Source organism: Vanessa cardui, chromosome 20 (assembly GCF_905220365.1).
Source record: "Vanessa cardui chromosome 20, ilVanCard2.1, whole genome shotgun sequence".
Classification (NCBI taxonomy): domain Eukaryota; kingdom Metazoa; phylum Arthropoda; class Insecta; order Lepidoptera; family Nymphalidae; genus Vanessa; species Vanessa cardui.
Window position 1 is genome coordinate 3023077 of NC_061142.1, and position 25456 is coordinate 3048532.

Sequence of the window (25456 nt, forward strand, 5' to 3'; positions counted from 1 at the left end):
TCTCTAAATAATATTTTAAATCAATCTAAGTTCTTGTTATGAAGGTACTAGCTGTGTTATCATCTTGACAACCGTTTTCTTATCAAGCTTGCACTTTGGGTAGAGCTGCTGGCAGTCGTTGTCCAGCGACTGGCCGGCTGACATCGCTTCGTATATTGACGTACCTTCGAGCATACGCCGCACGAGTGAGTTACTGAGAAAAAAAATGGTTTAGATTCAAGTAATATAATGGACATGCAGTACATACTACCGGCCTTGACATCGCTCGTGTTTTAAGGGTTAGCCAAATTTATGCAATTTGTTCAATTTGTTTCAAGCTCGCCTTGAAACAAATTTTATCGAATTTGGTTCAGCAACAGAAATCCTTAGGTACTTTTGTATTTATGATATGAATACAGATTAATTAGTTACTCTATTGAAACTAAATTATTACCAAAACTTAGAAATAGTTTAATAATCGAATCTATTACAATATGTTGTTGTACGTCTAGGATCACAATTGGTCTAGGGAATTAATAAATGCCATATCAAAGAGTTAAGATTGTGATCCAAACTCCTACGTGACTTTGAAATGTCACGCATAAAATCTATATCTACTATTATTATAAATGTGAAAGTAACTGTTTGTCGCTCTTTCACAACCAAACCGCTGAACCGAATATGATGAAATTTGATATGAAGCAAATTTGAACTCCAAGGAAGGACAAAGGCTACTATTTTTGCCCAACACAACAACAGCCTGTAAATTCCCACTGCTGGGCTAAAGGTCTCCTCTCCCTTTGAGGAAAAGGTTTGGTACATATTCCACCACGTCGTTCCAATGCGGGTTGGTGGGAATACACATGTGGCAAAACTTCTATGAAATTTGTCACATGCAGGTTTCCTCACGATGTTTGTCTTCACCGCTGAGTACGAGATGAATTATAAAGATAAATTAAGCACATGAATCAGCGGTGCTTGCCTGGGTTTGAACCCGCAATCATCATTTAAGAACGTGTTCTAACCACTGGGCCATCTCGACTCAACACATGACAACTAAACCTCTAAAATGCGATCGAAGTCGCAGGCAACAGCTGGTCATAAATAAATTGCAACAAGTCACCTCGATAAATTCGTAAGCATCCCATCAAAGTCAGTCGCGTTCCCGGTGATCGTGTTCTCATTGGCGAGTTGAACGTAAGAACACGCCAGTCGCAGCATGCATGATGAAGAGTCGATGTTGTAACGTGTTAGCGTTTCATCGAACTTGTTAATCATGTCCGACACTTGGGAGAAGTCGGATTCCGTGCCTGAAAAAAAAAATCTAACTGATAATATAAATTCAACAGTTTATAAATGTGTGTGTGTGTGTGTGTGTGTGTGTGTGTGTAACAGTGATGAATTATAAATTCATATTTAATAATATAATAATCACCAATCACATACATTACATTTGTGTTATGGAAAATCAGAAGTAACGATTTTACCACAAACACTCAGACCCAAGACAGCATAGAAAACAAATAGTCTCATTCTACACCGACTCGGTCGGGAACCGAACCCGGGACCACGGAGTGGCGTACCCAAGAAAACTGGTGCTGTCGGTGTCCATGGCGATCGTCGAATACCGAAACATCGGTATTTGAATTAATGCACACGATGATAATTGAACCACCAATTGGAAGAAGGGAATAAATCCAAAAAATAGGTATAGATAATAAAAAAAAACTTCATAACTTTTTGCTTTCAACTTATAAACTTATAGGACATCAATGATTATTAAGAAAATATCAATCCTGATTTATTCACCGACATACCTGCCTTAAATGTATAATATTTAGCCCTACGCTTAAAGAATGTAAGAGTTTATAAAAGTGAATATAGCGAAAAGTGGCGTTTATTCCCTTCTTCCAACTGGTGGTTTAATTGTATTAGTATTGTACGAGATATATTTGTCGAGTACAATAATTAGAAATATGACAATGATCAACAAAAACAACATATCTCTGTAATTCTTTGTATGTTTAATTTTATATATTGCTGGTATAAAAACTAGCGACTGCCCCCGTTCGGGCGCCAAAATATCGTAGAATATACTAGTTTTTTAACTCACTTCGACCATAACCTCCGTAGCCATAAGAAAAGGCGTGAATAATCTTCGGCAGGATTATAACGGCTCCAAATCCTAGAATAGAACCAATGAGAACTCCTCCCAGATCTATTTTGACTGGTCCGTAAAGACCCGGTGCAGAACCTCCATATGCACCCTATAGAAATAAATAAATAATTTTATTAAGATATTAGCATATGTACAACTTTTTAGATTTTATTTTGCCTTTTGGACGAGCGTTAGCACAAAAAATTACCACAGTTTATCTATAGTAATATTATAAATGTGACAGTAACTCTGTCTGTCGCTATTTCACGACTAAACCGCTGAATTGAATTTAATGAAATTTGTTATGAAGCAAACTTGAGCTCCAAGAAAGGACTCCTTTGCCTAACACATGACAAACGATATCCTTAAAACCAAGCAAGCAACTAGTAGATTTCATAAAGTTTAAAATCATTGATATGCTACAGATCAATTTAAATCAAATTATAGTAACATAATATATAACATTTATAGATGATAAAAAAAGCGTGGAGTTAATACTTCTTGACTTCCAAGCAGGATATATTAATTTAAATAATTGTATTAACTAACATGACTTTGTATTTTTTAAATGTTGAAAAAGAATAACTATTACTGAGTTTCTTGCCGGTTCTTCTCGGTAGAATCTACTTTCTACTTTCTTAGCTTCACTTAATTGTAAAATGACGATTCAAAAATGCTTGTAAAAGCCTACTTGAATAAAGTTTATTTTGATATCTACTTTCGCAAACCGATAAGCAGGTGAATTAAAACTCCTTCAAACATATAAATATATAATTATCTTACCGTGCCGCCATAACCCGATATTCCAAATCGTTGGATTCTGTCCTGGCTGTCTCTCTCGTCCCGATTCTTTTCAGCGCGAGAAGAGGGCTCCGCTAACTGATCTTCAGTCCGCTGGTAACCGGTGCTTGGCATAAACCTTTCACGAAATGTACTTTGATTATTAAATACGATTAGTTAAAACTCAAATATCTCCTCTCATTCGCGGATAAGGTTCGAAACAAATTCCACCACGCTGTCCTAATACGGGTTGGGGGAATACACATATGTCAGAATTTCTATGAAATTAGGCACATGCCGGTTTCCTCACGAGGTTTTCCTTCAACGCCGAGCACGAGATGAATTATAAACACAACTTAAGCACATGAATATTCAGTAGTGCTACTAGGCTTGAACCCGCCTTAAATCATCGGTTAAGATGCACGCGTTTTACCCACTGAGCCATCTCGTTGACACTAATAAGAAATAAATGTTTTATTGTTACAAAGCGTTCTACCTACAATATAACATAAAGTATATAAAATGTATACGAAAATTACTTATTCACAATCAATCTCACCCATCGTTCCGGTAATTAGCCGCGACGCCCAAACACGCAATCAACAGAGACAGTACAATAATCTTCAGACCCATCTCAGCCGACCCTCGGATGTCACTGTCGCTTTCCGCGTTCACGTGAATGCTATATACAAATCGTTCCAAAGCTTGCCTCGGAACAATCGTATGGAGAAACACCATTGTCATATGAAGATTACACAACATACTTTTACTGCACGTCACGGCTTGAGATGTTATCGAATAGGGAAGAATTTGCATAAGTACCTTCATGAGCCTAATAATTTGTTAATGCAACATCCAATTTTTTAATCAAAGATGTGAAAATGATGTCATAGATAATGTACTTAGTTTTAAACTAGTTTTATGTATTCCTGACAAAATCTTATTTTGTTTTTAATGTGATAGTTGACAAACGAGCAGGAGACATACCTGATGGAAAGTGACTACAACCGCTCATAGACATCTGCAGCACCAGAGGGCCAGCACGTGCGTTGCTGTCCTTTATTACTATTTGATGATAAAGTTACCATTTGTTACTTGAAGTGCTAGCAAACTATATACGGAGGAAAATCCAAAAGGACCAGAAATCATTCAGGAGAATCACCAATAGCCTAACGTAACTAAACGTCAAATAACTTTCCAAGGCGTATAAACAGTGGCAATTTTTTGACTCAGGGCTACTACTGAGAATTCATCGATACAAAAACCTTTTCTTTTTTTATGTTACAGATACGGACGAGCATATGGACTGCCTGGTGGTAAGTGGCCAGCATCAGCCATAGACAATGACGATGTAATAAATATTAATCATTCCTTACATCGTCAATGCGCCACCGACCTGTTATTCAAAGATATTATGTCCCTTGTGCCTACAGTTACACTTTAACACAAAACCCTACCACCAAAACCTAGTAATTATTTTACTGGATTGAACCTAGAACCTCAGGGACTTTTGAGTCCACAAGACCGACACACGCCTTTCCTCATAATCCTTCCGCTTAACATGATATGTAATACCTACGCGAGTTATTGTTCATACAATCATTGTCATTTCCTACCGCAATGGTCATTTGGTTCTCCATAGAACAATTACTTTAAAACAAGCACAAAGTCTAAAATGTTAAATATGTCCTCTCTTAAACTATTGTCGTTTTTTGGAGTCGGTAAAAGTATTTTAAATATATGTTTACTCTTTTCATGGTACCATGTTTCTTTGATTTGATGAAGTCACCTCCAACAGATAAGATATTATATTTAAACCATACGTAGAAAAAAGCCAAATGAACAACATTTTACAGCAAATTGATGCGATATCATTGGTCGAGAGCTTGATTAATCTCTAATATTTAATATGGATTTACGAAAACATGGAATGAACGTCGACGAAACTATTATTGGAATTTTGAAACTAAAATTAAAGGGTACATAAGTAGTTAAATAATGTTGTATTATAAATAATACGTTAATCAAAACTCTTAGTTGTTCAAAATATAGCTGAGCTATAAGCAAATCACATGAAATACGTTAATCCTGGTAATAAATCTGTAAAATAAATCCGTGGTCGAGTTGTGTGTACACCGGTTTTCATCCGGTCGTCGGTCCCGGGTTCGATTCCCGGCCGAGTCGATGTGAATTATCATTAGTTTTCTATGTTGTCTTCGATCTGGGTGTTTGTGGTACCGTTGTTCTGATTTTCCATAACACAAGTGCTTTAGCTACTTTCATTGGGATCAAAATAATGTATGTGATATAGTCTCATAATTATTTGTAATTTATCTCATCTTCGTTTTCCAACCTCCATTTTAATAGACTATGTTAACATAACACCCATCTTTTGTTTTCTCTTGCTATACACATGCTTATATTTAATTTTATAGAAAAAAATCCAAATATTTACTATTGTTAGTAAGAAATTTAAGAATTTGTACATATATTGACTTACTGAATGTTGTTAAATGCTTATTATGTACACCAATTTTCTTCGCGGTTCCATGACCGCGTAGAATAGGCGCAATAGATGTTACGTCAGTCCGGAGTATTACTGTAACAGTAAATATCCCAAAGCTGGACAAAGTATTCTCGCCTTATAAACTTGTATCAGCAACTCGCGCAACTGTGTAATAACTATTCAAAAACGAGCCAAAGCTAAGTCGACGTGTAAAATCTTTATTCAATTCTAGCCCGCCCTTGCTTCCCACGGGTGCAATGATGATACTAAGTATACTACAGATTTATTCTTGTTTCTTTATTATATTTTCTATGTATTATATACAACAACCTTAATCTCGGATCACTCTATCTATTAAAAAAAAAAAACACCTAAAAATCCGCTGCGAAATTTGAAAGATCTAAGATAGATGGATTGGCAGAGGAGGACCAATCCCATGGCCAGCGAGAAGTCCAGATTTGACTCCGATGGACTATTATGTCTGGGGGCACATGAAAAGCCTGGTTTATGATGTTTCACCAGTACAAACAATTGAAGAACTCAAAACAAGAATAATGAATGCTGCAAATTCTATTCGACATAGCTTAAGTAGTGTTGTAGTAAAAAGTGAATTAAGAAAAAGAATGCATATTTGTATACGAAATAGGGGATCTCATTTTGAACACGAATTATGAATAATAAACAGTGTAATTTCGAAAGTATGGAGTAACTAAAGAGATTAAGTATTTTGTTTTTGATTTAAATTCAAAATTGCAATGAAAACTCTGGTTTATCTCTCCTTTTTTACCTATTACCCCTATTAAAATAATCTTTAACTACTTTAATAATACTACTGTAATTAAACTACTGTAATATTCATAACATGCTTGTTTCCAGTACTACTAATACTGTTTATTTCTACACTATTATTTTACATTTTTAAGAACATACACATCAACAAGCGATATTGAGAAGCTACAGTCAATATTTTAGTTTCTTTAAACTGTTTTGACTCCAGGTATATATTGCATGATATGCTCTCTTTTGCAACACAAAGATCAATGAAGATGGTACAAATCAGTATCCTGCATTTCCTCAGAACAAAGCACCGTAAAGTTTATGCTATGGAAGTACCTAAAATGTAGGTACAAAGGGAGCGGTATCGGACCGCAAACCAAATAGTTAAGTCTATTCGGTAACCTGTTAATATACACCCCCCCCCCATTGTAGCTTAGAAGCTATAGCGATACACTGTCAATGAGGTCTTATGTTACCCCATTAAGTATTACAACAGTTTTTACAAATTTAACATTTGGATACATTTAATACTATTTTTTACTTCTTACTAAACCAATGTAGGTACTATTTTTGAGACAGCATATCATACGAAATTGATTGTCCTCTTTTTAATTTCAAAATCAGCTTGTGCTTGTCATTAAAAATATAGAGTAGGTCATTTATATAAACGTTGAAGATAAATAGCCCAAGAATACAACCCTAATTGACACCCAGATTTACTGAAGCCTCAAAAGATCTCCTGCCATTTACAATAATCGTTTGAATTTGATTGATCAGGGAAAAATTAAAAAAAAATTCACATTTCAAATGACCCTTAAACCTCCAACAGTGTCAATTTTAAAAAACCACAACTACTCCATGGAGTTTCCTCTCCCAGCGGTTCTTCCGAAACAAAGACTGACTAACGCCTGCAAGTCCTCGGTGTTACAGATGTCTTTAGACGGTGGAAGTCGCTTTGCTTTCCATAAAAAATCCTATCGATGTTTTCATTACCGCCAAACATAAAGGCGATTAAAGAATACATGTCGGAATTCACACATGCAACAAAAATTATAAGTTTATAGTTCAAGTAAACACTAAAAAGTTTTTGATTCATAGTATAATACTCTTATTTAATTCTATATTTTACGAATATATTTTTTAAATTATTTTCATATATTTTGACGGATGAATTTATATACCTCGTAATGGTTAGTCACCACTGCACAAAGGCAGTGTCAACGGCAGAAATTTTGTCCATCTTTAGGTTACCCCCATGTCATGTCTCTTGAGCCTGTACTTACATCGACTTAGTCACCCTTCAAACCGTCTCGCGCGATCCAAATAATATATTTACTTACGTTTTTTTTTTCATTTTTGAACATAATGTAAGTTAATAAAGTACAATTAAATATATATCTTGCCTAGAAATGCTAATTTTTAAAACAACAACAACTACCTCAGTTAGCATCATCAATCGGTCCGGGTACGACGTGTGCTAGGCGCGCATCTAAACAAACTTTTTTTTTGTTGTTTACTAACTTCGTCGGTCGATTCCCCGAACTGCATTATCGCTGCGTATTACTTACTCATTAAGCTTAACAATTCGATATGATCCTTATGACAATGGCTAAAGATGTAAGTTTGAATGTAAGTTTGAAAGCGTTAAGGTTAGTGATTTCACTAGTACCTATTAATACACCACACACGGAATTCCACAAGGAAGTACACTAGGGCCAACCCTATTCTTAATATACATTAACAATTTATGTAACTTGAATCTACAGAATGGATATATATCATCATTCGCTGATGACACGGCTATTATATTTCATGCATCCTCATGGGAACAAGTAAAAGTATTTGCAGAGGAAGGATTGAAGAAATTTACGGAAACCCTAGAAAATAATTTACTAACAATAAATACTCTAAAAACTAAATATATGTGCCTTAAAATAAGTAAAGCAAATGAACCACCTCCTCAATATATGATAAAACTTCACACTTACCGATGTACGGGCGGTCTTTGCTCCTGCGAAACCCTGGACAGGGTGCAAACAATGAAGTACTTGGGAATAATCATTGACGAAAACTTAAATTGGAAGCAACAAATAATAACATTAACAAACAAAATTCGGAGGCTAATTCCAGTGTTTAAAAACCTACGAGAAATCGCTGAAAAAGAGTTACTCATACAAGTATATAAAACACTTTGTCAATCTCTACTACTATACTGCATAACAATATGGGGAGGTGCAGCTTCCTCCCACATGATAAAATTAGAAAGAGCACAGAGAACGATCATTAAAGTTATCTTAAAAAAACCGAGAAGATTCCCAACAAATGAGATTTATAAAATAGCCAAGGTACTTACTGTCCGTCAACTATTTATACAAAATACCGTCATACGCTTTCATAAATGTTTTCCCATCCCACCTATGAACACACAACGTCGACGACCAGACATTAAAATTACTAAAACAAGAACTAAATTTGCCCAGCATCAGAATATATATTTAGGAGCTTATCTTTACAAAAGAATAAATAAAAAAAGAGACATTACTCGGTTAAATCGAAATAAACTTAAGATGTATCTACGGAATTTGCTAAGTGGCCTAAGCTATCAAGAAACAGAAAACTATCTTCGTACATGACAAACACACACACACACACACACACACACACACACACACACACAAACACACACATACACACGCGCGCATGCATGCATATATTAATTATAGGTGGTAAAATTTACTTTACCTCATTAGTTAAACATATTTTTTTATTTTTTTATTTTGTGTTCCTTTTTCTTCTGTTTTTATTTGTATACTATTTATTTTGGCATTAAATTTAAATACTGTTAAACTAAAATACTGATTGGGAAGTCACTGGCCCCTAAGATACGGGTTTTCCTAGTTTAGGGGTACAGGGCCTCTGTGAGATATGTACTTGATATGAGAACAATAAATATATTTTGATTTGATTTGATTTGATTTGAATAAAGAAGATGTTACAATTAATTTAGTCGAGAATGATACTAACAACGATTGCTTAGAAAAAACTTACGAGGAACAAACACATTTAATTCAAGATATGGAAATGATGGAGTCGAATAGAAAACGAACGTTGCACGATATAGAAGAAAACACAGAAGAGTGGCAAGAAGTTACTAAACATGTTAAGAAAAAAGTAAGGGTTTTCGTCAAGAATTTTGAAGAAAATTTAATTCAAATCGCAATTACTAGTAAGGAATTATTACCTAAACAATTTGCTTTAGCGAAAATGTTGCGAGAAAACCAAATCACGAATATTAGTAAAGTAAAATATATAAACCCGTATAAAATTAGAATAACATTCGACGAAGAATCTAGTGCAGAAAATTTTTTAGCTTGTCAAGTATTTAAAGATTTGGGATGGCGGTGTCAAAAATCATGGGAAATAGGTATGTCATATGGAATTATCAAAAATATAGACAAAGAATTATCAGAAGAAGAATTAATCAATAGTTTACATTGTGATATTGAAGTTGTAGCCGTACAACGTCTCAAACGTCGCACAGATGATGGTTGGGTGCATAGCGAAACAATTAAATTAACGTTTAAAGGGTCGAATATACCAGAATATGTATATATTTTAGGTCTGAGAGTGAAAGTAGAACAAGTTACTCAATGTTCTCGATGCTGGAGGTTTGGACACACGGCAAAAATGTGTCCATCTAATAAAATAATTTGCCCTAAATGTACTAGTAACCATCCAAATTGCGAGAATAATGATTTCATATGCATTAACTGTAAGGGCAATCATATGCCTCTGGATAAAGTGTGTCCTATATTTAAAAAAGAAAAACGAATTCGAGAAATAATGGCAGAACTTAATTGTTCATACTCGAAAGCGATAACCTTGTATGTCCCTCCGTCTCCAATTCTACCTACAGCTAGCTGCTCCGAAGAGAAGACTATGAAAAAGCATGTTTACGCTCCAACACCTGCGGCTCCTATAACTTGTTTAGAAGTAGAATCTATGGTTCAGGAAATTCCTCAAATTTCTGAAACGAAAAATAAAATGTCAAAAAAGAAAAAAAAGAAAAAACTTATTAAAAGTGCTGAAAATATATATGTGGATAAAGAAGTGTCTTCTGATTGTGATAAAAGTATAATAGATGACAGTTATATTAATAAGGTCGAGATGGCCCAGTGGTTAGAACGCGTGCATCTTAACCGATGATTGCGGGTTCAAACCCAGGCAAGCACCGCTGATTCATGTGCTTAATTTGTCTTTATAATTCATCTCGTGCTCAGCGGTGAAGGAAAACATCGTGAGGAAACCTGCATGTGACAAATTTCATAGAAATTCTGCCACATGTGTATTCCACCAACCCGCATTGGAACAGCGTGGTGGAATATGTTCCAAACCTTCTCCTCAAAGGGAGAGGAGGCCTTTAGCCCAGCAGTGGGAATTTACAGGCTGTTACTTTACTTTTTTTTTACTTTTTATATTAATAAGGACAGTGAGGACAATTTTACGAAGGAAAAATAAGGAACATAAGTTTGCACTATAAACTAATCGATAAACTTAAAAGTGTAATTTTTGAAAAGAATAGTAACATGTCAGATAAATTTAAAAATATTGTTAAAATCATTATTGAGTGGATTACTTTAGCTGTTCTAAACATATTTTCAGACTTTCCGTTGGTTAAAACTCTTTTTAATTATATACAAAGCAATGGATAAAGTTAACAAAAAGCTCAGCAGACTAAACATTATTCAATGGAATTGTAGAAGTCTTAGACCAAAATTAAAGCTGTTCGAACATCTGTTAATCCAAGAGAAGGTTCATATCGCTGCAGTGAGTGAAACGTGGTTCGAACCTGATGCCCTTGTCAAAATTAACAATTATAATATTTTTAGAAAGGATAGAGATAGTTCCTACGGAGGTGTTGCAATCATTACCCATAAGTCTGTCCAAGCTCACATACATAATGTACAAATTGTTAATAGTGGTATAGAAGTAATAGGTGTTAAAATATTTAACTGTGCACAAATTGAAACCGTTTATTCTGTTTATTGCCCTTGTGATATTCGAATAACAAAAAGAGATTGGGAAAACTTATTCGCTTTAGTTAGTGGTAAATCAATATTAATGGGTTATTTTAATGGTCACCATTCGAGCTGGTCTGTTAAAACAGATGCTAGAGGTGCGCAAATTCATGATGCTTTACTTGATACTAATCTTGTTATTCTAAATGACGGTAGCCCTACTCGACTACAATTGAGTCAAAATAATTTACGCAAGTCTTCACCGGACGTAACCTTAATAACATCAGATATTGCTATAGATTTTGCTTGGCTTGTTTCAAATGAGTCTCTGGGCAGTGACCACCTCATCATTAAAATGAATACTACAGTATGCTGTAACTTGGATCCGTTAAAGAAACGTAATTTCAAACGCGCTGATTGGGATGAATACCGAACGTATTTGGGGTCTCTTTTTTCTAATTTCAAATTCTCTGATGATATTCAAAAAGATTATGATTTGTTTATTTATTACATTAACAAGGCAGCAGAAAAATATATACCTTATATTAAAGTCAGCTTTGTGCCAGACAATAAATTTATCCCCAAACCCTACTGGACTCCTGAGCTATCAAAAGCCGTGGCTATTCGTCGACTAGCGTTAAAAAAATTTCGTCGTAATCCCACCCCAAGAAATTTAATTTTCTTAAATGATAAAATAAGACATTCTTTGCAACTTATTAGAGCTGCCCAACGTGACGCTTGGCACAAATTCTGTTCATCTATCCACTATTCATCAACAACTTCAGAAATGTGGAACCTTATGAAATGGATTAAAGGCTATAAAACTCAAAGATCCATAATTAGTGAAGAAAACGCCAATAAAATGCTACATACCTTATGCCCTGATTTTGCTTGTCGACATTTTCCTAACTTCACCTCGTATAATCACAACTTGGAACGGGAAATTTCAGTACATGAATTAGAAGCTTGTATAAAACCTAATGATACCGCGCTAGGCTATGATAACATTTCCTTTTCTATGATCAAACAATTACCAGATATTGCTAAAAATATTTTACTTGTTCTCTATAACAAAATTTTTGTATCCGATCATTTACCCCATCAGTGGCGTGATATTTCAATTGTTCCTATTCCTAAAAAAAGTGACGATCTAGTTAATTTTCGGCCCATCTCGTTGATTTCATGTCTTTGTAAGATTTTTCACTCAGTTATTAATAAAAGATTGGAATGGTTTGTTGAAAATAACAATCTCCTATCTCCAGACACTGTAGGATTTAGAAAATTACACTCTACAAGTGATAGTCTTAGTACACTTGTATCTAGAATTCAAAAGGGTTTTTGTAAGAGTTGTGTGACTGTTGCCTGCTTTATAGATATTGATAACGCGTATAATAAATAATATTGATATTTATTCTTTATTGCTCATTTTAGACAATTTGGGTGTAGGTACAAAATTTTGTCGTTATTTGTGGAATTTTCTCACCGAAAGATTTCTTAAACTAAGGATTAAAAATACAATAATTACTCGTAAGACTAGCCAGGGTTTAGCTCAAGGAGATCCACTATCCCCGCTACTTTTTAATATTGCAACGAGAAATATATGCGAAGAAATTAGCAATAATGTTCATATCTCTCAATATGCCGACGACTTTGTCTTGTACATTACTACGCAAAGTATTATTGAGGCAGAGAGGAAACTTCAAGCTGCAGTTGATACGTTTGTTTTTATTTTAGGTAATTTAGGACTAAATATTTCGTCTACAAAAAGTAAAATTTGCGTATTCAAAAAGGGTTTTAATAGAAGTCCAGTAAACATTAATGTTAAGAGTATATCTTTGTCTGCGGTAGAACACACAAAATATTTGGGAGTATGGTTGGATAGGTCGCTGCGATGGGGAAAGCATGTCAATGAATTATGTATCAGAATTTCGAAAATTCTTTATATATTTAAAATTTTAGCTGGTCCTGGATGGGGCGTGCATCCAAAACATTTAAGGCGTTTGTACTTATCACTTATAAGAAGCCGAATAGATTATGCCTGCTTTCTTTATAGCGATTGTAGTGTGGCTCATTTGGTTAAATTAGATAGAATGCAAAACAAAGCTTTACGAATAATTGGCGGGTACATTCGAAGTACACCTTCTCATGTAATGGAATCAGATCTGTGTATACAACCTCTTTGTTTTCGAAGATTTTTTTTAGCAGGAAAATTCATATTAAAATCAATGTCGATGACCAGTAATTCTCTCATACCTGTATTAGACGAGGTCTTCCTTTCTTCAAATTTAATTATTTCATGGAAAAGGAAACGTAAGCCTTTGTTAGTAGAGGTCTACAGTGTTTTAAAAAATTTAGAAGTTCATAAAAGTAACTTTTTGGAATTCTTTTCTCTTAATACTTGGCCGAGCAATATTTCTTTAAAAAATATTGTAAAAACAGACATAGTTAATGTGAATAAACCTAAAAGAAATTATAGTACAGCATTCTTAAAAAATCATTGTTTGAATTTTATTAACAATAATTATAATACCTTTTATAAAATTTATACTGACGGCTCCAAGGATGGTCAACACATAGGTGCTGCATATTTTGATGCAGAATCGTTGGACTCAATTTATTTTAGGATTAGCAGTAATATTTCGTATATTCCTTGACTACGACAAATTTGTTATCTTTTCGGACTCCAAATGTGCCCTCCAGGCTCCAACATATTGCTCGATGTACATCTAACGCTAGAAGTACTCCCGTAGCATATACAATTTTAAAACAAATTTGTAGTCTGAGAGAACAATCAAAATGCGTTGTTTTGCAGTGGATTCCATCTCACATTAATCTAGTAGGCAATGACATGGCAGATACACTTGCTAGGATTGGAGCTTGTGATGGCGTGGAAATTAATGTTAAACCTAATTTATCCGAATGTTTACATATAGTTAAGAATAAGTGTATTGATCAATGGAGCGAATATTTTGATAAAAGGTCGAAGGACAAGGGCATCTGGTATCGGACCATACAACCTTTCCCACCTAATCTGCCTTGGATTGACACAGTATTTTTGAATAGGAAAGACGTAGTCACTGCTTTACGGTTGCGATCTGGACACATTCTATTAGGAAAATTTGCGCATCTGATGGGAGTGGTTCCGCATCCTTATTAATGTAAATGTTCAATAACAGGGCGACATAGTCGCTTAAGCGACAAAGCTCTTAATTAAAGAAAAAAAAAAAAAAAAACAACTACCTGTAGGCTAAGGCTTTCTCTCCCTTTTGAGGAGCAGGTTGGGAACACCACGACGCTGTTTGAATGCGGCTTGTTGGAATACATATGTGGCAGTATTTCAATGAAATAAAACATATGCAGGTTTCTTCACTATGTTTTTCTTCACCACCAAACACGAGATTAATTATAAACACAAATTAAGCACATGAATATTCAGGGGTGCTTGCCTGGGTTTGAATCCGCAATCATCAGTTAAGATGCACGCGTTCTAACTACTGTCATCTCGGCTCTTTAATTATTTTTTACGCTTAACTATAATTAATGTAAGCTTATATTGAGTAGTATGTCATATTTATCCATGTTTTTTTGATGAATGAATGAATGAATTACAAGGTAATCGATACAAAACCACAAAGTTGGTTTTTTTATTGGCTGTAAAGAATAGCTCCCGCTAGATCAACGCATGATACATTTCAAAAAATGGTTTAGAACTAAATGTATCGTTAAGTAAGTAACTAAATAAGATTTGAGATCATTCTCGATCATGCTGACTTATTTTAACTATATGCAAATAGTACCCGTTTGCAAAACAATTAGAAACGACAAACTATATTTATTAGTAATTATTATTAATTACTAATTTTATAAATTGTCGACACTAGATTTGCATACATTCTAAATACATAGTTGAAAAAAAATGACATTAAATTGTCCCACAGGTGGGCTAAGGACTCTTTATTACGAAAATTTAAGGCTTTACACAACTCGTACATGTATCACAACAAACTCAGTATAACTTTCTTGTCAGGTTTTGAACCCGTAATCGTTTGTCATGTCACGCGAAAGATTCGCGTGTTCTAACAACTGAGCAATTCCGGTGTAAATGTGAAAAAAAAAAACTATAATTTTGACTTACTATTGTCACATAATAAACATATGTATGTTTAATACATATATAATAACAACATAGTTAAATGAGACATTAAGTCGTTCATTATCCGTAACACTACAAATTGGGATATTTAAAGTATAAAGAGCTATGTGTTGATAGACAGGGACTTTGAAATAAATAAAAGTCTAAAAAAAAGTAATTTAATTTAATAAAAGTATTATGAACTATATCATTATCAATAGCCTTTAAATTTTCCACTGCTGGGCTAAGGTCTTTCTCTCCCTTTGAGAAGAAGTTTTGGAGCATATTCCACCTGCTTCAATGCGGGTTGGTGGATACACATGTAACAGATTTTCGTTGAAATTAGTCACATGCAGGTTTCCTCACGATGTTTCCCTTCGCCGCCGAGCATGAGGTGAATTACAAACACAAATTAAGGTAATGAAAATTCAGTAGTGCTTGTCTTGGTTTGAACTTGTAATCATCAATTAATATGCACGTACTACTCACTGGGGCATCTCTGCTCCTCACACAAAGTATATTTTTTTTTTATTTTCTTTCATGTTTGTTAAGAATTTTTGGTCATTAATTTTCAAATGGTAAAAGTTACAGTAGTAAATTGTACATTGAAAGAAACAAGAAGTTTAAAATTTCTCTAAAGCCATTTCTAATTATTGCTAGATCTTTTTAAATATTCTACAGTGTTATAATTTATTTTACATAAACAATACGCGGAAATTTATTCGCACTCCGCTCCGCACTATTTCTGTAAATGCACCGTAAAATGGCGCTAAGTCTTGAACGTTACGTTAAAATAAAGTCAGTCGTATATTGGCTTTAATCAGTGTTACCAGTTCTGTTCGAAATTTAAAATTGTATATAATCTTTCGAAAATGTTAAAAGCCATTCTAAGTGTAACTTTTTTTTTCCTTTTGACATTTGTTTCCAGCCAGGAAAAAGGAAATCGTCAAGTGAGATTTTTATCGTTCAATGCGGAAGGTGAAGATGTTGAAGTCAGTAAACAATTAATTAAATTTCTATTTAATTTAAATTAAAAGAAAAATTAAAAATATTATAATTATTTAAGGTTGGACTGGATTTTTCAATACCTTTCATTAAAATACCACTGAAAAAAGCATTTAACGCCGTAGCTGAATTTGGCATACCCGGTTTTGTAAGTAGTCTTATTTTCACATAATAACTATTCAACGTACTGTTTCTCCGTATTCTGAAGTATTTTAAGTCGCTGTTATTGAAAACTTAATGACAGTCTTTGCATGTTTTGCTTCAATTACTGCTACTACAAAACTTTACTAATAAGCATTATTGCTTTCTGGGGTTTTCTGGGTGGGTAATATGAATCTGAGAGTGAGCCAGTGTAATAACAAGCACAAGGGTCTTAACATCTTATTTAATAAGTTCAGTGAGTCATTGGCGATGTAAGGATCGGTTGTTTTACTTTTAATAGAACCTTTGTCTTTGGAAGAAGGTACCACTGACTACCAGATCATCTGCCAATCGTTCATTAATTATAAATTAGAAAAAAAATATTAAAAGCAGCAACTACACAAGGTATCAATAGACATTACTAGTTTGCATAGATTTATTTTTTATTTTTATTAAACAAAGCAGTTACCCAGCTTTTACAGTGTAAAACTATAAAGGAATGCACGACACAGTCCTCTGGATTATCTTTGGTCATTTCTTTGATGGCACACAAGTTCTCCCACAATTCAAAATATGTTTGTTATTAAATCTAGAACCTATGATTGTTTCGATTTTTGTACAGATATTTAATTAAGATCATCAAACATCATGATCAACAGCCTGTAAATTTCCCATTGCTGGGCTAAGGTCACCTTTCCCTTTGAGGAGAAGGTTTGGAAAATGTTCCAGCGCGCTGTTCCAATGCGGTTAGGTGGAATACACATGTGGTAGCATATCTATGAAATTAATCACATGTAGGTTTCCTCACGGTGTTTTCCTTGACCGCCGAGCATGAGATAAATTATAAACACAAATTAAACACATAAAATTTCAGTAGTGCAGACAAGGTTTGAACCCAAAATTATCGGTTAAGATGCATGTGTTCTATCCACTGGGCCATCTCGGCTGTTCTCTCTGAAGATCTGAATAACAGTGTATATATATTATTTGATGATAACCTTTTTAAAACTGTTTCAGAATTTATCAAAAATTAATATAAATCCAATTGCACTAGTGCTTAGTGGGATCATTGTTATTTTCACAAGTTTCGTCGCACCCTTTGTGAGCAAAGTCTTCGATTGGCACCACTTGGAACGATCTTCACGGAGTACGTATAATAATTTTATTCTAAACTTGCGCACGAATGGACATAAGTTTTATTTTTATATATTTTTTATTGCTTTTTTCCGACATGTTTAACAATTATCGCTCTATTTCAACTTATTTGTATAAAATCCTTAATAAATTATATACCTGAACCTTCCTTATGAATCTCTATCTATTAGTGAAAACCGTATGAAAATCAGTTCAGTGCTTTTGGAGTATATCCCGAACAAACAGACAGACAGACGCGGCCGGGGACTTTGTTTTATAATATGTAGTGACATTAACACTATTATTACTATATGTTCATTTATTTCTCGTCTTTCCTTCCTAACTCACATCTCCTGTAACGATATACTTTTTCTTGCCCTCTCATTAAGATTTGGAGTTTACCCAACAACGCTAATAGGTTCTCCAGTAAAATAGCCATAACAATATTTAAACAGCAAGCATGAATATACACGGAGGAATAGGAATACAACAATGATTTGAATTCAAATGTGACAGATTTATAAACGACATCTAACGTAAAACCAAACTAAGCGTTGTAAATTCAACCCATAATTTTTAGTACTATACCTGACATCAACAACAACAACAGCCTGTAAATTCCCACTGCTGGGCTAAAGGCCTCCTCTCCCTTTGAGGAGAAGGTTTGGAACATATTCCACCACGCTGTTCCAATGCGGGTTGGTGGAATTCACATGTGGCAGAATTTCTATGAAATTTGTCACATACAGGTTTTCTCACGATGTTTTCCTTCAACGCTGAGCACGAGATGAATTATAAAGACAAATTAAGCACATGAAACAGCGGTGCTTGTCTGGGTTTGAACCCGCAAACATCGGTTAAGATGCACGCGTTCTAACCACTGGGCCATCTCGACTCACCTTACCTTACCTGACATCATTTGGGCGCATTGTCAAAATAAAAAACAACAGTAAATTTATTTTATTTTATATTTAAACTCATATTTCGTCAAATAATCTCGTAATAAACAAAATAGTTAATATAGCACTTAATATTCAAATAATTAGCCATGTTGTCCGCAGCATATTTTGTTTGCTTGTTTCTTTTTTGGATTTATCGATGGACAGGACTTTTTACATTTTATCTTTGGCGGTTCAACTATTCCTGCATCGGCTGGAATATACTGGGTTTCAACGTGTATAAAATTCTTTCTTTTCCTCGGAGCCAAATCGAAACAACCAAACGGTGGTGTATATTCTATATCCCAGGTTGCGTTACTCGACAAGGAACTTAGAGATTCTTCTTGGCAAACACATTCGGGTTCTTTAAATGCTGGACAGCTGTCAATCACTCTGTCTATAGCTGTGAGATCATTACAATACACGTCCATGTACGCACATTTGCAGATATCTTCTACGGCCTCAGCTAAGGCCTTTCGGATCTCACCATCCCGCTGTTTTTTCAGTTTGACCATTTTCCTCGCCTCGACTTTGGCTTGCTCCTCTGGGCTTCTCTTTTTTATAATTTTAAATATCATAGGATCGCAGTCGACGTATGGATCTTCATTTGGTGCGATTTCTGTCAAATCTTTTAATGGGTTCACCTGGAAGGTTAAATCAATTTTCATTTTAATAAAATTTTACCAGATATTTTTACAACTGCATTATACATTACCTATTTATTATATACATATTCTCTTCTCAGATTATTGGTTCTAGAAGAAATCAATCAATATTAAAAGTTTAATTTTACTCTTTTTCAATTTATTTATCTGAATATTTATTGTCAATTGAGAATTGACAAATCTGACAATACAGCATTATGAGAATATTTTTATTATTTCCACTTTGTTTCGTAGCACTAGAATAAATGATTTTTATTGCATATACTTTGCCCGAAAATATTAATAAACGTAAAAAGATCATCCATCGTTCATCCATTCTTTACTTTTGAGACCGGCCTTCGGTATGGCATTAAATATAAATCATTCCAGGGTAAAGATTCCACATGTTAAAAAAAATATAGGTCTAATTTCACTGGAGTGAGTTAACTAACCTGTATCGTAAATACGTCGCCCTTTCTTTGAACTTTTAAGGTCGGCTTCGGTTCTAGAGGCTCCTCGGGTTCCGAGTCCCCTCCCCCCATGTCGGCACCCGTAGTGCGACCTTTCTTCTTTTTCTTTTTATTAGCATTCTTATCTTGACCACCACGAGGACATTTAAACGTCATCATTTTTGCAACACTTTTTCCAATCACGCCCGGCTGCCAACCTTTACGGGGCTAGATACCAAAACCAAAATTAAAAAAAAAAGATTAGGTAGAGTATCGACCAAAACACCGTAGGAGTAGTATAGTAGAAAGAGAACAAAATTATTAAAATGCTGTGGTGGAAAAATTTAAATAACCTTATATCCTGGTATATCTGGTGCATCCCATAACCATCCCATTTCCGCGGGAACCGGATAGCCTGGCTTTAAAAATGGATTGCATGTCTTGTGGCCAATTACAACACCTAAAAAAATATAATTAATGAAATAGTAAAAAATTGTATAACTATATTAATTTTAATATATAATATCAAAACGACAGATACCTGGATGTATGTCGCCAAAAGTGTAATTATATTTGGAGGCATTCTTCTTCTTTTTCTTCTTGTCGTTATCTTCATCTTCCGCCATTTTTAATTTTTAAACCTAGTCAAAATAAAAAGTAAGGAAAAATGTAGATGTATTAGAAAATTCGTTATAAATCTATGCTTTGCAAATTATTTCTTATATATATAAGTATGTATATTATTAATAATAAAACTTCTCAGTCAGTTGTATAAGTATAATTAGATCTTAATATTATACACTAGTGGGTTACAAAATAAAATATCAAGGTTTCTTTTCATCTTTAAATTTCTCCTGTATGGCTAATTTGTGGGAACCACAACATTCCTTGCCCATTAGGGATAATAATCTCTGTTCCTTGTCGCAACATCGTCTTTCAGTGTCCACGTTGAATTTATTAACACATCTAAAGTCATGATCTTTTTCATACTTCATATAATCTTTAATAGCCTTTTTTATTCTTTCATACTCTCTGGAACAGCAAACTTTTCCTGCATCGCTGTAGCTTGGTGGCTGGGCAGGTAATGCCGCAGTCTTGTACATCCTTGCAAAGCCGTCAGGCACACAGCAAGGTCTGCCTAACACAGGGCAGGGACCTAGTTTGATAGGAGGTAGCCCGTATGGCAATGGTTCAGCCTCGTCTTCATCATCTTCTGCTTTCTTCTTTTCTTCATCTTCTTGCATCATTGTTACTGGACAATTGGATTTGTGTTTGTAAGATGGACAATATGGTCGATGATTCTTTCTTGCTGCGATGTTAGTTGTTTCTGTCATACACTCACAGTCAAAGGTCTTGCAAGGCGGAGCTGGCTTGGGTGGATTACATTTACAATCCTTGTCATCAACGATTTCGACACAATCGAAAACTTGCATTTTCCGTTTTGATTCCTTTAAGTCAACATTGTAGACTAAAGCTTGTCGCGCAGGTCCTTTATTACGAGTATCTGAATTTTTTGTATTGAGAGAAATGTTTGGCAAATCTAACAAATTCGTATTTTTAAATTGACTCCATGTACATCCATTTCGACCACACTTACACCCATCTTTGCTGTTTGATGGCTCATTTCCAGTTGATTGATAATAGCAGTTTTGCTTAAGATTTTCCGCGATAAACTGTTTCCCTTTCAAAGATACGTTAAATCCCGGAACATTAGTGACACTGTATATGTATGCGACTGTTTTATTAGTATTAGCAATGCCCATCTTTTTTTGTTGGTCATCACAAGTTTGTCCCGCTTGTGTCTTACCACCACACCCTGAACAAATAACTGTACCTTGTTTACCTTCTCTCTCTAACAGTTCGGGACATTCTTCACGATGCCAACGATCATCTTTACAAACACAGGTGCCACACACTTTTCTTGTGACATCTCCCTTTGTCTCAGTTACTTTACCTTCTGCTTTTCGTTTATATGTATCTAAGTTTCTAATGTATGTTCTGACTTTATGAGCTAATGGACAATTTGCATTTCCACATGGGCCTGTTATATCGCCCATTCTGATCTTATCAATGGGATATGATTTTCTAAGCTGTGCCTCTGGATCTTCCACATCATGCCTACAACTAGCTCCATCCGTATCTCTCTGTACACCGCAACTCTGTAATTCTGTACAAATTTCAATTTTCTCCTGTGTATTTTCTGTTAACGTGGGATCTTCGAGTGTAGTCGTTTCATAGAGACTGCCCACCATACAGAAGTTTGGATCGTCACCCTCTACTCTTTTACATTGAAACATGCTTGGTGCTTTATTTGTTCTGAAAACAAAAGTGTCTGGATCTTTCATTAACTGCTGGAATTCCGTAATAATACTTTCTCCCAAAGCACTTAATCGGAGTATGAAAGATATTTCCCCAACTTGCTTGCAACAGCATTCATCAAACAGCGGCGTATTTTGTTTTATGGTTAGTGGTTGGTTGATCTTAGTAGCTACGGCAGTTTCTTTTAACATATGGAAAAATTCAGTCTCCCAATGCATAGTTCCAATAGCAACAAAAATCTCTACTTCATTTTCGTCATCATTCCAGATTTCAATTTCCAATGGGAACTTACTCAATATCATGAGTACTGTATCTGAATAAGAAGGGAATAAATACGATTTTCCAACTCTTATGGTTCGAGACCATTTTCGTCTGCCGTTTTCGTCGCACTCGATGATATCATCCTTTGTATCTTCGTTCAAAGCTAATTGGCCTTCTTTAATTATAAACTCTACTTTGGGACCAAATCTTATTTTGACGATAAGTTTTTTATTCGCACCGCTCGATTCTTGATCGTCGAAAACGAAGATAGTCACCTTGTCTATGAATATTTCTACGAGATACATTTGCTCCATTACCTGTTGAGTTCAACAGTTTTTTATCAGATACGCATTTATTTTCTTCTGTTGACACTACTGAGCACAATAAACCAATAGGATTAGACAATGGAAAATATATCGCGTTTGAATGAACCGTAATAAAATAATCGGACCATCGATCGTTATTTTGTGTATATTGTGACATTTTTAAATTAATGCAAAATAACTTACGGCGGTTTTATTTCAGTCCTGTTTCTAAAATATCATCACTATGGACACTGAAAATTTTATTTTGTAACCCGAAAGTTAGGTATTTTTCCTGAACTCTATACAACTGACATTTTGTTGTTATTCGTCTACGTTTGAAAAACGAACAAAGTGTGTGACTGATAAATTAAATATTAATTTTGCAAAGAGGTTCATTGCATTGACATGTTTGATTTATTAAAATAATGTGTGAAAGAGATGGCTATAGAATAACATCCTATTGCATGTGATGATGTTAATATAAAATATTTTAAACATTTTTTAATAATAGACATGTTTATTTGTACATTTTTTATTATAAGCGATTTAAGATTTTAAATTATCGGCGATGTATAAAAATATTGTTTGTGATTTATTAAAAAAAAAATTCTAATTACATTACAAACTAGTCACTTTTATTTCCTTAGCTACTTAATGCACGAAGAATTTTTGATTCGCAACATACTTAAAATCAAAATTAAAGGTTTTCGCTTTTTGATTTGTATTAACTTTTAACATTAGATTTAACTCCTATAATACTTTAACTCCTTTTTCTTTCACCTGGATGGACAAAATTGATTGCTATAGCATAACGTTTTTCTTTAACAGGTGATGACGATACAAATGATTACCATACATTTTTCATAGCAGACCAGCTTGTAGCTCATAGCCGAGCATGTCCTGAACGAGTGGCTTGCTGGGCTGGCAGAAGAAATAAAAACACTGAAAATATGCAGACTTGGAAACATATAATGAGGTAGACGTAGATACATGATAGCTAACTTTTTTTTTTACTACTGTAACTATTGGAACTTGTGAGATGATGTCAGATAGGGAAGTATGGAAGAAGAAGACATGCTGCGCCGACCCCAAGTAAATTGGGATAAAGGCAGGAGGATGATGAACTATTATAATTCAACTTAGTATATATTTGGAATTTGGGGTCATTAATTTTTGGCGATACACAAGAATGCCAACATATAATTGATTTATGAAATTATTTTAATATAACTTATATTATAATTAAACAATGGTAAATACTTGTGCCATCGATAGGAAAGGTAAAAAGGTAATATCCGACCAATTAATATTAACATTCTGAATCCTACGGTTAACAGCATGAGCCATCAGTCCAAGCACTTGATACATGAAATGACAGATTTGGTACGAATGATGATAAAAACGAATTTTCGAAACGAATACATGAATAAATTCGAGCCGCTTGATAAAAAAATTCTTTTAAACAAAATTGAGATACATTTTGTGCTTTAGAACGATCAGGATTTGATAATGAACGATACAAATTCGCATAAAAAATTTACTATATTTGGCTTCTTCCAATGTGCTAACTAAAACAGTGTATTTAAATTTCTTAGTAAAAATAAAATAGAATTTTTTATCGATAGAGTACCGTCACCCACATTCGAGCCTCCAAGATTTCGCCTAATTTGCATCTAAATGCACGTGTTTTCACTGGCGCTAATGGTCTTCGTGTTATAGACAAAGACGAGCACTTAACACTAGTCGATTCATTTGTTCATCTGCCTTTCAAATAACGGCAACACAGAATGGACAACTATATTGTCCGTAGAAATATGGCCCATAAGGATAAAATAGCTACCTGGCTGCGCAATGTATGCCATACATATGTGCAAAAGCATTTCAACTTAACTAAGTATTTAAAAATGAGCCGAGATGGCCCAGTAGTTAGAACGCGTGCATCTTAACCAATGATTGCGGGTTCAAATCTAGGCAAGCACCACTATATACATGTGCTTAATTTGTGTTTATATTGCATCTGGTGCTCGGCGGTGAAGGAAATCATCGTGAGGAAACCTGCATGTGTCTAATTTCATCGAAATTCTGCCACATGTGCATTCCATCAACCCGCATTGGAACAGCGTGGTGGAATATGTTCCAAACCCTCTCCTTAATGGAAGAGGAGGCCTTACCCAGCAGTAGGAAATTTACAGGCTACAAGCCTTTACTTTTACTTTACTAAAAATGTTTTATTTCAGTAACAAATTGTTATCAACGATGGTCAATACTACAGCCCTTAAAGAAGCAACGCTGAGAGGAATCAAAGGGCAGGATTGTGATTCATATAGCCCTTGTCCGATTGACGAAAAAACTTTGCCGAAATTGATGAAAAACTTTGCAGTTTTAACGAATTCGAGATGATATTCCTGCGCACTTTGTGATAATTTTCTTTAAGATTTTCATTCGTAAAGTCAGTCTAAAGGTAGACATTATACATAGCAACATTTTTAAATAAAAATATAAATAAAAAAATTAATTATTGTTTCATTTTCCTAAACTTAAACAAAAAGTAACCATGTTGTTTTAGCGGACAAGAATTTATACTAATATTTAAATTACTTAAAAAAATTGATAAAATTGTCGATATCTTGGTATATTTATTATTATATATTTATATATTTTGAACCTAACCTAACCAAAACCTACGGATTTCGTGGACGTTTCCATTCCAAAACTAGTTTTTATATATATTGCTAAATGGTCTATGAAAAACTTTATATTAATAAGTGTCTTTGCGTATAAGTTTAAAAAAGGCAATGGTAAAGCATTTAGTTGTTGAGGTGACAGTGTGACTATCCATGTCATACTATCACACTAAGCAGATAAACTGATTTTAATAAAATATTTTTCACAACTAACTGTGCCCGCGAC

The 25456-nt window shown here is 34.4% G+C and overlaps 3 protein-coding genes across 4 annotated transcripts; 1 reads left to right on the forward strand and 2 right to left on the reverse strand.

The window, feature by feature from the left end:
* Positions 1-36: 36 nt before the first annotated feature.
* Positions 37-3578, reverse strand: LOC124538630. Its single transcript, XM_047115750.1, has 5 exons — positions 3477-3578; positions 2921-3056; positions 2093-2246; positions 1103-1289; positions 37-193 (listed from the first exon to the last, which is right to left on the reverse strand). The coding sequence occupies exons 1-5, from the start codon at positions 3548-3550 to the stop codon at positions 37-39; spliced, it is 708 nt and encodes a 235-aa protein (XP_046971706.1). The 5' UTR covers positions 3551-3578.
* A 13107-nt stretch (positions 3579-16685) lies between these two features.
* Positions 16686-24987, forward strand: LOC124538544. Its single transcript, XM_047115631.1, has 4 exons — positions 16686-16752; positions 17551-17643; positions 23375-23522; positions 24784-24987. Exons 1-4 carry the CDS (start codon positions 16686-16688, stop codon positions 24944-24946), a joined length of 471 nt encoding a protein of 156 aa, XP_046971587.1. The 3' UTR covers positions 24947-24987.
* LOC124538461 lies at positions 18673-22874 on the reverse strand. Of its 2 annotated transcripts, XM_047115532.1 has the most exons (5): positions 22751-22874; positions 20203-20302; positions 20015-20121; positions 19665-19889; positions 18673-19212 (listed from the first exon to the last, which is right to left on the reverse strand). In XM_047115532.1, exons 2-5 carry the CDS (start codon positions 20285-20287, stop codon positions 18673-18675), a joined length of 957 nt encoding a protein of 318 aa, XP_046971488.1. In that variant the 5' UTR covers positions 20288-20302; positions 22751-22874. The 2 variants fall into 2 exon arrangements, with proteins under 2 accessions (XP_046971488.1, XP_046971487.1); XM_047115531.1 differs by lacking the exons at positions 18673-19212; positions 19665-19889; positions 20015-20121; positions 20203-20302 and adding an exon at positions 20438-22558 and having other exon boundaries at positions 22751-22873.
* Positions 24988-25456: the final 469 nt, after the last annotated feature.